General features: G+C 39.7%; 1 protein-coding gene across 1 annotated transcript in view; it reads left to right on the forward strand.

Annotated features, from left to right (window-relative positions):
* Window positions 1-12,162, forward strand: part of MAP3K8 (mitogen-activated protein kinase kinase kinase 8) — a 68,508-nt gene extending 56,346 nt beyond the window's left edge. Inside the window, exons 4-8 of the mRNA XM_078663388.1 lie at window positions 263-524; window positions 696-802; window positions 4,613-4,765; window positions 7,462-7,705; window positions 9,117-12,162. Coding sequence (XP_078519514.1) covers window positions 263-524; window positions 696-802; window positions 4,613-4,765; window positions 7,462-7,705; window positions 9,117-9,250 — 900 coding nt within the window. The 3' untranslated portion in view covers window positions 9,251-12,162. The remainder of the gene's footprint in view (window positions 1-262; window positions 525-695; window positions 803-4,612; window positions 4,766-7,461; window positions 7,706-9,116) is intronic.
* The last annotated feature ends 1,382 nt before the right edge of the window (window positions 12,163-13,544 follow it).

Consider the following 13,544-nt stretch of genomic DNA (forward strand, 5'->3'; position numbering starts at 1 on the left):
ATAGCACTGTGAATCTAGCCTTAGACACAATAGAGACAGCACATTAATACGTTTTACTCAAATGTTTCAACACGTCAAACAGTTTTCACTATCCAAGCTCATTCTACCTGAATTCAATGTGGATTTGGACATACTTCAATGTTGTGGAAGAACCATATTTTAAGTAATTTATGTTCTTCGAAGCAGTGATCGTCTTAGCTAATGTAGTCTATGCCAAATGCGTTAGAGGCATTTCCAAAAATCAATGTTTGTTATTATTCAGATCCCAGTGGAGCAGTTCAAACCAGCCGACATAGAGATCCAGGCTCACTTCCAGCATGAGAATATTGCGGAATTATTCGGAGCTGTGCTGTGGGATGAGACGATCCATCTCTTCATGGAAGCGGGAGAAGGCGGATCTGTCATGGAGAAGCTGGAAACCTGCGGACCCATGCGAGAATTTGAAATCATCTGGGTGACCAAACATGTTCTGAAGGGACTTGAATTCCTGCATTCGAAAGGAGTCATCCATCATGACATTAAACGTAAGTTTTTGTTCACTTTTATATGGCCGTTGCATTTTGTCGTGTCGGTCGCTGTTTTAAATATACTATTATATATAGTATACTGACACGCTCAGATTCTGTGATGAAGCAAAGACTTTCAAGAAATTGCCCTGTACAAATCAGGAATCTTTCTTTTTATTTTTATTTTAGCCAGTAACATTGTAATTATGTCAACAAAAGCTGCTTTGGTGGATTTTGGATTAAGCGTTCAGCTCACCGAAGACATGTACTACCCTAAAGACCTTCGAGGCACCGAGGTAATGTGCACTACAAGTTAACACTTGTTAAAATAAACTATTGTTGTTAATGAATATTTTTCAGAAAATACATATACATATATCTCAAGAAAAAGCGAACATGTAGATTCTCTTTGTATTTGGTTTATGGAAATTGCTTCTGGATTTTAGATATTTATGTAGAGCCATCTTCCAAGGAGTGATTTGTCATGCATTTGCATTACTAGGAATTTCTCTACTATTTGGACCAGAACACTGTCCAAAATGCATATTAATTAAGAGGAAATGTTTATCAATCTTATACCTAGGAACTACATTATAAGAGTTTTTCATGGTAAGGGAAAAATCCAGCAGTGCACTGATTGCAGATCGTTGAATTATGAAACTATCAAATATTTAGCCCTCGTCAGTTTGATACACACTGTTAGGTTTGGCAACCTTGTACTTTGTTGTTTATAAAGCATGACTACAAATCACTGACATGCTGTAAATACCAATTGATGATTTAGCAAGCAGGACGTTACAACAAGAAGAGAATGGTTATCAGAGTAAGACGCAGATTTCTGAAAGTCCCTGAACTTAAACAAATGTGTCCCCGTATAGATAACAATGGTCAGCATGCTTCATAAGGAGGCAGCAATAGCAAGCAGAGGAAGCTCTGTCTTGTGTGCAAGTTTGTTTAAACTAGTACCTATAAGAGACATTGATCCAACGTCTAAGCTTGAGCAAGGGTTGATATCAGCTGAACCAACTAACCAGCTGCAAAGGAGCTTTGGAGTGCAGTGTTTTTTGAACCAATGGGCCTTGAACTTAAACCGCTCACTGATAGGCAACCAGTGAAGTGTGGCAACTTAATTTTTTATGAGTTGCAGCCTGCAAAGGCCACTCTGGATGAAATAAAATAGTCCACAATTGTCACTTTATGTGAAAAACTACAGAATCAGATCAAAAAGCACACAGGTGGAAAAAGCATGCATCTCTGACTATACTATTGTGAGCGCTCACATGGAGGTTGGAATCTGTCTCAACTCCAGGCTTTTTGCTTCCTTTGCAAGAACTTGTAGATCCCAAGGGCTAGTGGCCAGAAATAGTATTGCCAAAATGTAGGTTTTGTCACTGGTAGCAGAATTGTAGCCTTTTCGCTATCTAGATTGCAATATTTGTTGCACATCCAGAAGTTAAAGGATGCAAGACATTAGTGCCTGTCAATGATAGTAGTGTGCATATAAGTACGTGTCCTGAGTCAACTTGGGGTTAGTTAGTGTACATGAAAGTGTACACAAGCTGCCCCGCGAGATGGGCTAAATGCAAGGACGCACAAGTTCCTTAACAGTGGTGACAAACTTGATCCCTGCGGGATACCACGCATCAGAGGCTGCTGGGTAAAAGTACAGTTAGACATAGGCACTTGTTGAGCTCTGAGACTCAAAATATTTTAAGCCAGATAAGTACTGTGCTCTGGACACTAATGTCACTGACTGTTTCCCCTACAATTCCAGCATCCATATTATCTCTCTGGGATGCAGGCATTGAGGTATGTATGACAGAGACAGCATGCTGAAGGGGCCGCCGATATGTCCAGGTGCACCTTAGGGACCATGCCATGCTGAAGACCCACCACAAGCTACTGATGGGAAGGCCCATGGTAGCTGTCCATGGTCCTGCAAGACGAAGAGTGTGTACGGTGTTGCAGGGCGAACCTCCATGCCAGGCCTTTGCTGTATCAGATTTCAGAGAATAGGACATATTTTAAGAACCCCAAGAATCCAAGAAAGAATTGCAGAAGGCTTTTCGAGTAGTTCCATGTGGTCCTAGATTTAGCTAGACTCACACCGGCTCAGTGCCAGTGCCTGGGTGATAGTGCGCTCTGCATATCAACATAACATAATATAACATAAAATAACAGTACCACCGTTCCATCTAGTGACTGAAAAGGCTCACTTCACTATTTTGCAGGCCTGCAAATTTCCATTTATTTCAGCTATTTTATTTATCACTCGCTTTCCAATTCCTGCCCTTCCTCAGATGAACTGAGTATGCCCTCGGTTCATATTGTGCTGTGCGATGCACAAAGAAGCTCCCACTGCAGTTTTGGGAAATGGATGCATTCTGCAAATGCAAAACATTAGCATTTGGCCGTCGTGTATTAATTCCTCTAAGGTAAACTGTCCCTTGTATTGTTTGCTTTCCTCCAGTAGGTCCTTGAAATTGTGTGCACAGCATGAAAGGAAAAACGAAACTGTATGGGAAAACCCACACACCAGAAAGAAAAACATGTTTGCCCAGTGATTGCATCACTGTGTTTTTTCCATTCCCAGGTCAACGTGCTGAAAACAAACAACGGTGTTTTAGCTTAGTGTCCAAGATAACATTTAATTTAAAAACGGTCTCTTCCTTGTTTTGTCGCCTAGTTTCTTGGTTTTGGTTTATCATTGTGTTTGACTTTTTAATTATTTTTGTTGTGAACACATTGTATTGTTTTTAACACAAAAAACGATATATAAACAATAAAAGTTAATGCTGCAGACAAAATAACCTTATACACTATAATTAAAATAGAAAAAAAGTTTCATGTTCATGTAAATCATAAGGGAAGAAGAATATAAAATGATCACCCTGTAAAGCATAAACTAATCTAGATGGGCTAAGTCATGAATTTATTTAGGTGATACAGAGCTCCTCGTAGATATTTCAGGACATCTCTGAGGAGTAGGAATGAGAACACTAAAATGAGCCAACCATTTTGGCTATGTGCAGTGGACAACCCAAGTTCTTTGCAGGATCATCTCACCTTATGTTTTAGTGGTGTCCTCAATATGTTATGCTTTGTGCTTTTTTAAAGGCCCAGCGATTAGAGATAAGATGAGCTTGTCACTGAGATTCTCTTTTGATGAAGCACCCATGTATTTCTGGAGGTGATTTTGAGCAGCTTAGGGTCAGATGTATGAAATATTTTTGCGATTGCAAACACTATGATTCATTTGCAACCACAAAAAAAGGGTTCATTTATATACAGCACCCTTTACCTGAGTTGTTGAAGTTTGACTGACTCCTAAAATGAGTTTTTGACTTCGTACAGCTATGGTATTTGGAATGGACAAGTCCACATATCAAATCAGTACCAGTGGTTTAAGACTGAAATTCGAGTCGCAAACCATTAGAAAGAGACTGATTGTTAGGGTGGACCCATTCGACCTGAGCCGTACAACTTTCAGGGTAAGTAGGCATTGGCCCAGAGAACTGCAAGCTCTCACTATAACGGATTTTAAAAAACATATATTTTTTTAGTAGCCCTGTTTATTTTAAAAGCAATCATAAGGATAATAATGTTAATAAGCAAGCTTGTAAAGCCCCTGGTTACACCCCCTCGTGTGTCCCCACACTGCAGCACAGACACGTCAAGTGTCAAGGGGCAGGACCCAGGTAAATGGGCCTTATACACGGTAGAGCCAGGTTTTTAGTTGCTTCCGGAAGAGTGACTCCGATGGATGGTGCTATACTAACACTTAAAGTCCTCCATCCCTGTGATTTTGGCCAATCGGAGGAGTCACAGTTTACGACCATCCTAATGATTACTAATTAGACATTTTGAACTTCGACCCACTATGTTTCGGAGTGTTGCAAACTGACCCATTAGTACGTTGGTTGGTTTGCAAAATTAGATACAATTCACAAAAAGACTGGTTGCAAATTGAGACCAATCTTTGCAACCAGTGTCTCCGTACATCTGACCATTAGTTTGTAATTGCAATGCCAGGCACATGAGAATCATATATTTTTTACTAGTGAAGGCAGATAATTACACCCTATTACATTGTGTTACTTTTACAGATTTACATGAGTCCAGAGGTGATACTTTGCAGAGGTCACTCAACTAAAACCGATATCTACAGCATGGGGGCCACCATCATCCACATGCAGACTGGCAGCCCACCTTGGGTGAAACGGTATCCACGTACAGCGTATCCATCATACCTTTATATAGTAAGTTTTATTTTAGAGAGCTCATTCACAAGCATGCTGCAGTAGACCCTGGTGCATTGATCTCAGACTAAATCTTTTATATTCATTACTGTGCTGGGTGAGACACCAAAGGTATTTATAGACTGACTACATTGGGGTGTAGAATCTGTATTCTGCTGATTTGTATCTCGAGCTTCAGCTGTCTGGAGGAGCTCAAGGCCTTATCATTCCAGTATAACTTTGGACTAATATGCAGGGTATATTGCACCACAAATCTCATTGCAGCCTCCCCAGAAAAGTGTGGCATATTAATAGTCATATGCTAGAATACAAATCCCCACCTCCCTCTCCTCTCCTTGTTGCAACCTCTTCCTCCATAGCTATTCCCTTGTTTCCCCGCCTACTTTTTTCTTTTCTTTTTTAAAATCACATGACTCCTCCATCCCAACATCACCAGCTTTCATCACTGCTTCCACTGTTAACTTTTCCCAATATCTACTCTGTCATTGCTACCCCACCTCATGCTTCTGTGTTCTTGTTTTTTTTCATAATCTTGTTCACCTCATAGGTCACTCCTTTCTTTTTCATGTGCTTTTGCCTAATCTTTGCTTTTAACTTCCTGCGCCAAGATTTTTGTCCGCCATCTTGGAGCAGTCAATAAACATTTTTTTAAAAGTCTTTCACTTCATGCTATATGGATGCTTAGTTGTACGTCATGACATGGCTGTGCTGTAGTGTCATGAGACATGTAAATGCATGCGTGATGATGCATGATCGAGTATACATAATGATGCCGTTTTTGCCAGTGCTTTTCAGCATCAGTAATAGCCATTTTTTTTCTTTTTGCAGACAATGAAGAGCATCGGCAAAAACGACTGGCAAAGCCAATAGGTCTGCATTGGCAAAACTAAAAGTCAAGCACAATTGGCTTTGCCAATGCTTGTAATTCCCAGTCCCTATGAAGTTCGGAAAGGGTCAATACCCCAATAATTCTTGGCGATGGCATGGCTTTGTCAGATCTGTGTATGAAAAACTGGCAAAGCAGGTGATTGTAAAGGTTATAAAGCTGGGCTGAATAGATTTGTTGTAGTTTAATGCTAAAATATGACTAATGGCAATTCTATCCTTAAACTTACTCAATGGGGGCTCAAAGGATAGTGGGACAAACATTCAATAAGAGCATCACACCCAGAGGAATAGGAAAATCTGAAATGTTTTGGCAATGTTGATTACTCTCTGAGTCAGAATCAGCATCTCTGTTATTTTTCCTGGAGGTGCGAGGGAGGCAGACACCAGGATCCTCAGAGCCAGCTTTCATCATCTAACTTTGTTCATTGTAGCACCCTAGCGTCACAGCAGTAGGCAGGGGGAATTTCAACACCTTCCCTGCCTAATGCACTTTGGGGCAGATGTACAAAACATTTCTGTGTTTTCAAATGATCCAGTTTGGAGCGTGTGGCCACAAACACTTTTTTGCATTGTACTATACTCATTTTAGGAGTTACATTTTTCTTCAGATTCTTAAATGTGTTTAGAAATGGATAAAGAAGCCCTATTTGGTAGTGGTGTGCTGTAGGTGTCCCTTCCAAGTAGCGATTCCTATCCATATCGATGAATGGTTTAGGACCAAAATAGTTGCAAACTATTGACATTTTCCAAAGTTGAGGTAGTAACCCATTCGCAAAATGGAAGTGGTTCCCTTGGAACCACTTCTACTTTCTGAATGTGAAAAAAAGTTAGTTAGGAAGTAGGCTGTGGTCCACGGGAGCACTGCCAACTGTCAAAGCACAAAGAAAATAAAAGTAAACTTTTCTTTTTAAACGCAGCTCTGCTTCCTTTAGGGAAAACCGGCTGCATTCAAAATAAAGTCTACTTTATTGAAAGGTACTCACAGACGTGGTGGTATACTGACTCTGACAGGCTATCATCGCTGTCATGTGTTCCAGTCGGGGTAAGCAGCATTTTGCGACCTACGTATTGAATATGAATGAGGTAGTTCATATTGCGACCCAGTCTGAATCTGAATTTGGAAAAACAGCCTATTTGTACACGATTAAGGCACAAATTCAAGATGTTATTTTTAATGGATTATAGATTTTGGCAACAAAAAAGGCTGGCGAAAAAAATCTAAAGTATACCTATTCAAAAAAATATCCCTAATCGTTCTTCCTGCTATTTCAAGACACTTTACTTACTACAAACGACCCGCATTGACTATGTATGAGTATGTAGTAATTCTCCTTTATTTCTAATTCACGTACCCACAAATGCAGTTCACATAAGTATAGGCATAGCTCTATGTATACACCTCTCCCATTTTTTTTAGTATGCAAAATTCTCCCATGTAGCACGTAGATTTCATTTCATGAACAGAAAAGGTTTATGTGTTATATGTTTAAATGTTATTTTGTAGATATGATATTTAATACGGAAATCAGAACTGGAACATTTGTTCTCCACAATAGCCATAGACGTTCATCTCTTTTTCCCACTTTTACATAAAAAGAGAATATATCATTGGTATGGCAGTTCGTATGTTTTTGAAGAGTTCCCTCACGCACACGGTTCGTCATGTACAGATGCTGAAAAATGCTCTGGATTACATACTGCTTCACTTAATGATGATTTGCTGAGGACCGATGCATCTTTTTTTTGGGATCTGCCATTCCTGATGTTTAGTCCATACTCACATTGATTTTTGTTGTTGGGCCTTGTAGATACACAAGCAGGCTCCTCCTCTGGAAGACATTGCGGAGGACTGCAGCCCTACAATGAGGGATCTGATCACAGCATCTCTGGAGAGGAATCCCAATCACAGGTCCACCGCTACCGAGCTACTGAAACACGAGGCTTTGCATCCACCGCCAGAGGACCAGCCGCGGTGCCAGAGCCTGGACACAGCCCTGTTCGAAAGGAAAAGGCTACTAAGGAAGGAGCTGGAGTTGCCTGAAAATATTATTGGTACAATATGTCTTTTTTATTTGAATGTGCTTACATAATTAAATTATTTGTGCATGTTGTGTAATGTGCCACTTACCATTGGCATTATAGCATGAAATCAAATGTCGCTTGTAACATGGAGTGGAGCTGGATGGACTACAAGTGTTATAAAGATGTAGGAAACTCAAGGAGGGCCATGAGCACCTGAATGAAAAGTTAGAATTTCTTAGTAGGAGTACGACTTTCTTCAATCTTTCTAACACTTTTCAATACAGCATGCCGCAAGGATCAGGCTCCTTCTTGAGGGTGGTGGACAGTGTAAATGTCATGTCTAGGGTTTGGGGGATTTAGGTCAAGAGAGTTTGTAACTAATATGAAATAGAACTAACATTGCCTGTTAAATGACACATTTGATTCTATTTGAGTTTCAATAGCTTAAAGTGGTCTTAGGTGGCCAAGGCCAGCACCATTTTGAGAATCCCAAGGAACCTGACATATCCATATCATGGCATGATCATTGGAAATTAGGAATGTGTAACAGGCAAACACCTAGAAATCAGCAACTTTCCTAGATTTCCAGGACCGCAGTGAGGCCCAGTTAGGTAGTGTGTGCTTTACAAATATGTTGGTCAGTCAGTGAGCAGCGCTCATTCAGTGAATCAATGCGCAGCATACACTTGCACATGTATTTTTCCATCTGGAGAAACTCCTTGCCCTACATTCTCATGCAATATGTGAGTTGTCCTTATGTTTCTGACCTTTGAAGGCACTAACTTTTGTCCTTTATCAGTAATTTTATATGGCTTTACGGGATGGAAGTGTACCTGGGATAAGACTGTGAATACCCACAAGTCCTATTTTTTTCTGTAAATCAATTCTATTGATTTTGTAGAAAGCCAAATAAAGCATGTAATTCTGGCATCATCTTACAGGTTACATGATGACATCTTATGTCTGTGGTTCCTCATCAAGCAGTTGCTCAGTTCCTATCTAACCCAAAGTATTCCCACCACCTTTCCTAAATTCTGAAATGCCTCTGGGACAGCCTCTTGCTTAGTAGATCATTGTTATTGTTTTGTAAGCATATGCCCACAAATCATATGAATGCTCACTGCATTTTGTAGATACCCCCTTCTCGCCTCTGACTTAAAATGTAAAGTGCTTGATACTATAGCTTTTCTACCATGCTTAATGCATACACTTTGAAACTTTTGAAGTGCATAGAACTTCTTTTTATATAACTAAGGTAAACTTAGGTATATAAGTCAAGCCCACTGTGATTTGAATAGTGTTAAAATATGCTTGTAGCATGAAGAAAAATGTGATTTGGAATTATAAACTTTATAAATGTTGATGTGCAAAATGTGCTATACATTTTCCAGAAGAAATGCATTCCTGAATATAACCATTAAATGTTTTGTACCTTTTTTAGATTCCTCACTGTTTATGAGCGAAGAGTCCGATGTTCTGAAGAGGCAGCGGTCCTTGTCTTTGGACCTGGGAGCTCTAGCTGGCTATTTCAACATTGTCAGGGGTCCTCCGGAGGTAGAAAACGAGGTCCTGTAGTGATCCTCCGAAGTTTGTGGACTATAGACAAATCAGATACCTGAAGCATGATGGTTCCTTTTTAGCAGAGCCCCAATAGCCAATGCTGTTAATTCAGGATTCTGGACTACCAGCACTTTTGAATAAGGCCTGTGATGTCTTGGTTGATGTACTTTATGTTACCACATGTGAAAGGACATTTTTGCAAGAAGGAGGACACACAAGTTGGTGGCTAAAGAACGAATATTTCTTGGCAAGCATGGAAATGGATCAATTCCATCAGGAAAATTACTTCAGTCATGTGTCTAAAGCTCTGCCTCGAGCTATGTGCAACTTATTTAAAGATTACAACTTGTTGTTATTGCTGCTAATGTTATGTCCTTGACTTGGAATGTTTTCCTTGCAGCTACTCAGAAGGTGCTCGTAGAGGGCGAATATATTTGAAATGTAGGGAACCTTTAACTTCTACGGCCAAGTTCATTCATGTGAAACTTTATTTGTCATACGTGACAAGCCTGCCCGGTATCTGTATTCTAGTAAAAACCAATCTTTTAAAAAGCATAGATTTATATAATAACGAAAGACAAATCAAAAGCCAACAACATATGAAAGAAATAAGGACATTTAAAGCTAAACCTTTTATTCATATCAGACAAATACAAAAGCTAAATAGACTTTTTATGCACTCCACTCCTTGAATGCACTTCACAGCTTGCTCCCACTTGTGCAAGAGGGAAGAGATTAATGGTACATTGACCATTTGCTGAGAAAGTCATTGTTACACATTCACCAGGATGGATTTAGGAAACTGAAGAAACTAAGGAGTGCTGGACACTCTGTGCTTCGGCTCCTTCCAGGTGTTGCATCAGAGGTTTAAACAGACCCTTGAAGTGCGGGGGAAGCCCTCTTTAAAGAGAGCCCTATTTAACCCAAGGTCAATGAATATTTCTGAGATATGGAAGACTCTAGGACCCTTAATCACAATGTGCAGGGGGGCCCCTTCATTTTGTCCTACGTCAGCCATTGTATTGCAGTGTGCCTGCCTTGCAGCTTCCTTGATAAGGGTTCCCTAAAGATGAATTTGATTATTTCAACACTTTCCATGCACATCAATGTAAAATCAAATTTTGGGCTGCCACACTTAATTTTTGTTAATATAATTATTACAATTCTGTTACGTTTATTTTCAATATTTATCGTGCTGGTTTTGCTCAGTCTCTTCTTTACAGCGGGACTCATAATATTGTCAAAGATTCAATGTAGGTGGCATTCATTGAGAACCAATTCAAATCCATGTTTTTGAACATTGCACATTGGTTAGAAACAGGAGAAATATTACCATATTTTGTATGCCTATCCCTAACAATAACTGTGTGCCCCATTCATGGAGTACGTGCAAGCATCAGCATGGTCTACTGTGTCACATGTATTGAACAGTAACAGGACCAATGCCTCTCAGATATTGCAGTTCATGAACTATCTAAGGTATTTTACCAGGCGTCGAGGCATCCATTGCAATGGAATGACTTCGGCCCTTTAGGCACAAATTCAGCATTCTTCCCTCATTTATCAGATCTAGTCTGTATTCCCATCCACAGATATAGATGTGTACTTTGGATATGAAGTGGCAGATGGTAGATATCCAGCATCAAACGGCACTCATTGATGGAAGGTAAATCCGATGCTAATAATGCAACTATGTGGAGAGTTGGAGGCCTCTGCCATGGTTACACTGATGTTTTGCATGGACTGTAACCATGCCAAGCAGGATACGTACCATGTCACACATTCCATAAAATGTGTGCAGTAGATCCAGTAAAAATAATCATGCATTCACACCTGTAGCAATGTATGTGTTTTGTGAAGTGTGCTCCATACTCATGCGATCCATGGCTGGATCCAGGGAACAGGATATGATGTGAAAGAACTAGCTATTTTTGAGCACACGCATCTTGACTGATTGAGGATCACTTACATTTTGCTGCTTTTTTAATTATGTAATTACAGATTTTCTTCAAATGTGATTCCATCACCAAAGTAAAGAGATCAGCGCTCGTATTGCCATGCCCTTTTATTGTTCACACTCCCTGACTTAACATTTCAAGGGTACTAAAACAAGCGGTGAGCGAAGTTTCACATTTTGAACTTCAAACAGTTTGCAATGTTTGCAAAGTTTATCAACTATGAGAAATCTCCTTCTAAAATAGTTTTTGCCTAGTTTTTCATTTTACAAATCTAAGTTCAATTGACGTTTTCTTATGATATTTTCCTTAAAACTTGACAAGCGTCATGGAATTCACTAAGATAGTAAAAACAACTGTAAAAAAAGTCTCTACAAAACTACTGAGGACCAATCTTTGTAACTACCCCTAACTAGGTTTTAGTTTCCGTAGCCGAGGATATCTAATCTATACCAGAACGTGTACATAACATGCTGAGCTGTAACTTTGCTAATACTGGATATACAGTAATATCAATTAATTATTAACTTATCATTTTAGATTTGTACAGTCAGAGCACTGTTTTACTAACAACCATTCATCTCCAAATGTAATTTGTGAGAAGTTGAAACGATACATGTTCCCATGGAAATGTAGCCCATATTGTGCCTGCTAAGCTTCATACATTTGAAACATAATGTTTTGAATATTTATTTTCTGTGTAAACCACAGAATCCTGTACATCCTATGAGATGGAAATAGAACTGTGAATATGTCTAAAGCCAATCACCTAAATGTGGTGCATTTTTCAGTTGAAATGGCATTGTATATATGGGTGTCTTGTGCATATGTGACATATGATGATTGTTATGTACAATATACTTTATTGTGCTGGAGAGTGCTTCTATAGACAATGTGATCTTTAATGCACTTTGTAGAAAATGTGAAGATATAACAATGATCAAAACAATAAAACTTGTTGCATTGTATAAAGTCCTGACTGTATTTATTTAGGTCATACTAGATGTGGGACTAATTATAATGTTTGATTGGGATTTGAACCAACTTCATCGACTACAGAATCTTTGATATCTATAACGTTCTTTATGAGTTGGAAAGTTAGTAAGCAAAACCAGTTGCTGAAATCTGCGGGCGATATGTGAAATAGCATATTTGTATGCCAGGGTGGTATGGGTGGGAAAGAAGGTGGTGTGTGAAGTACTAGTATGACGTGGAAGGCATGACAAAGTGGTTTTTCCCAGGGGGCGCAAAGACAATTGTGAAGGGCAAGGGACAACAGAGAGTCAGGAAGGTTGATATTAGAGTGAACGTAAGGACGGATTCAGAGGTCTGCTTTAAAATAAAGATGAGCACGGTAGATGTCTGCTGTCCTGCGGAGCTCCGGCACAATTAAGCAATGTACAGGCCATGGGTAGTGATAAGCAGGTGCAAGAGGGAGATTTCCGAAGTGCAAGGAGTGTGGTGGGCTGTCCAGCGCCCTTGCAATCAACCACTGTAGAGGACAAAGGCCCACTCAAAAAAAGTTCCTTCCTTCGGGGTTGCCTAGATTTTGTCACCTGCTGCATTCTATATCGTGTTAACCTAGAACTCGAACTGAGGGCATTAGGAAAAGCCTACTCGGGAGGACCTGGCACTTTTGGGTGCTTCCTCAATGCCGCTGCAGCAGTCGAGCAAGAAGTTGGGTGAAGCAGAGTGATGAGAGGAGCCTGGTGGAGCAGTGCTGCTAGCGCAACCCTCTGCTCCCTGTTGGTTTCATGGCTGAATTTTATGACACTGTTTCTTAACTTCCATCTATACGAGGCAATGATAATATCAAGTTTTCATTGGTGTAGTGAGTCAATGACTGAGTACCTCTACATTGTATACCATATGGGGCAAATCGCTTATTTGTTTTGGTCGGTTAGTGTGGCACTTACCCTAGCATTGTTTGGGAGCCGGTTTCCTCTTCAATAGTCCTCAAGCAATTGTGGTCCTTGTACATCAATTGTAATGCTTTTGAATTAAAAAACAAAAGAAAATATTTATGTTTTACTCATAATTCCTCCTAAAATTAACAAGGACAACCCTGCCTTACTTGCTCTACAATCAGGTTGAAAATACGTTGCAAGCAAGTTGTGTTGGCTTCCATGCATTCAGTCATACAATGTTATGCTGGTTGTTCTCCTAAGATATTAAAGACCGAGATGAGAGCTGCAGCAAGGGAACTGAATTTATAGGTATTTGTAACGTCATCTTAATATGTCATCCCTAAATTCCTATGTTTTGTGTATTAGGCCCCTATGTGTTTGGTCGGAGTTTTTCCAGAGAATTAGAATCAATTGTTGATATCATTCTATGATTTGAGAAGAACTCAT

The sequence above is a fragment of the Lissotriton helveticus genome, chromosome 10, assembly GCF_964261635.1.
Source record: "Lissotriton helveticus chromosome 10, aLisHel1.1, whole genome shotgun sequence".
Taxonomy (NCBI): domain Eukaryota; kingdom Metazoa; phylum Chordata; class Amphibia; order Caudata; family Salamandridae; genus Lissotriton; species Lissotriton helveticus.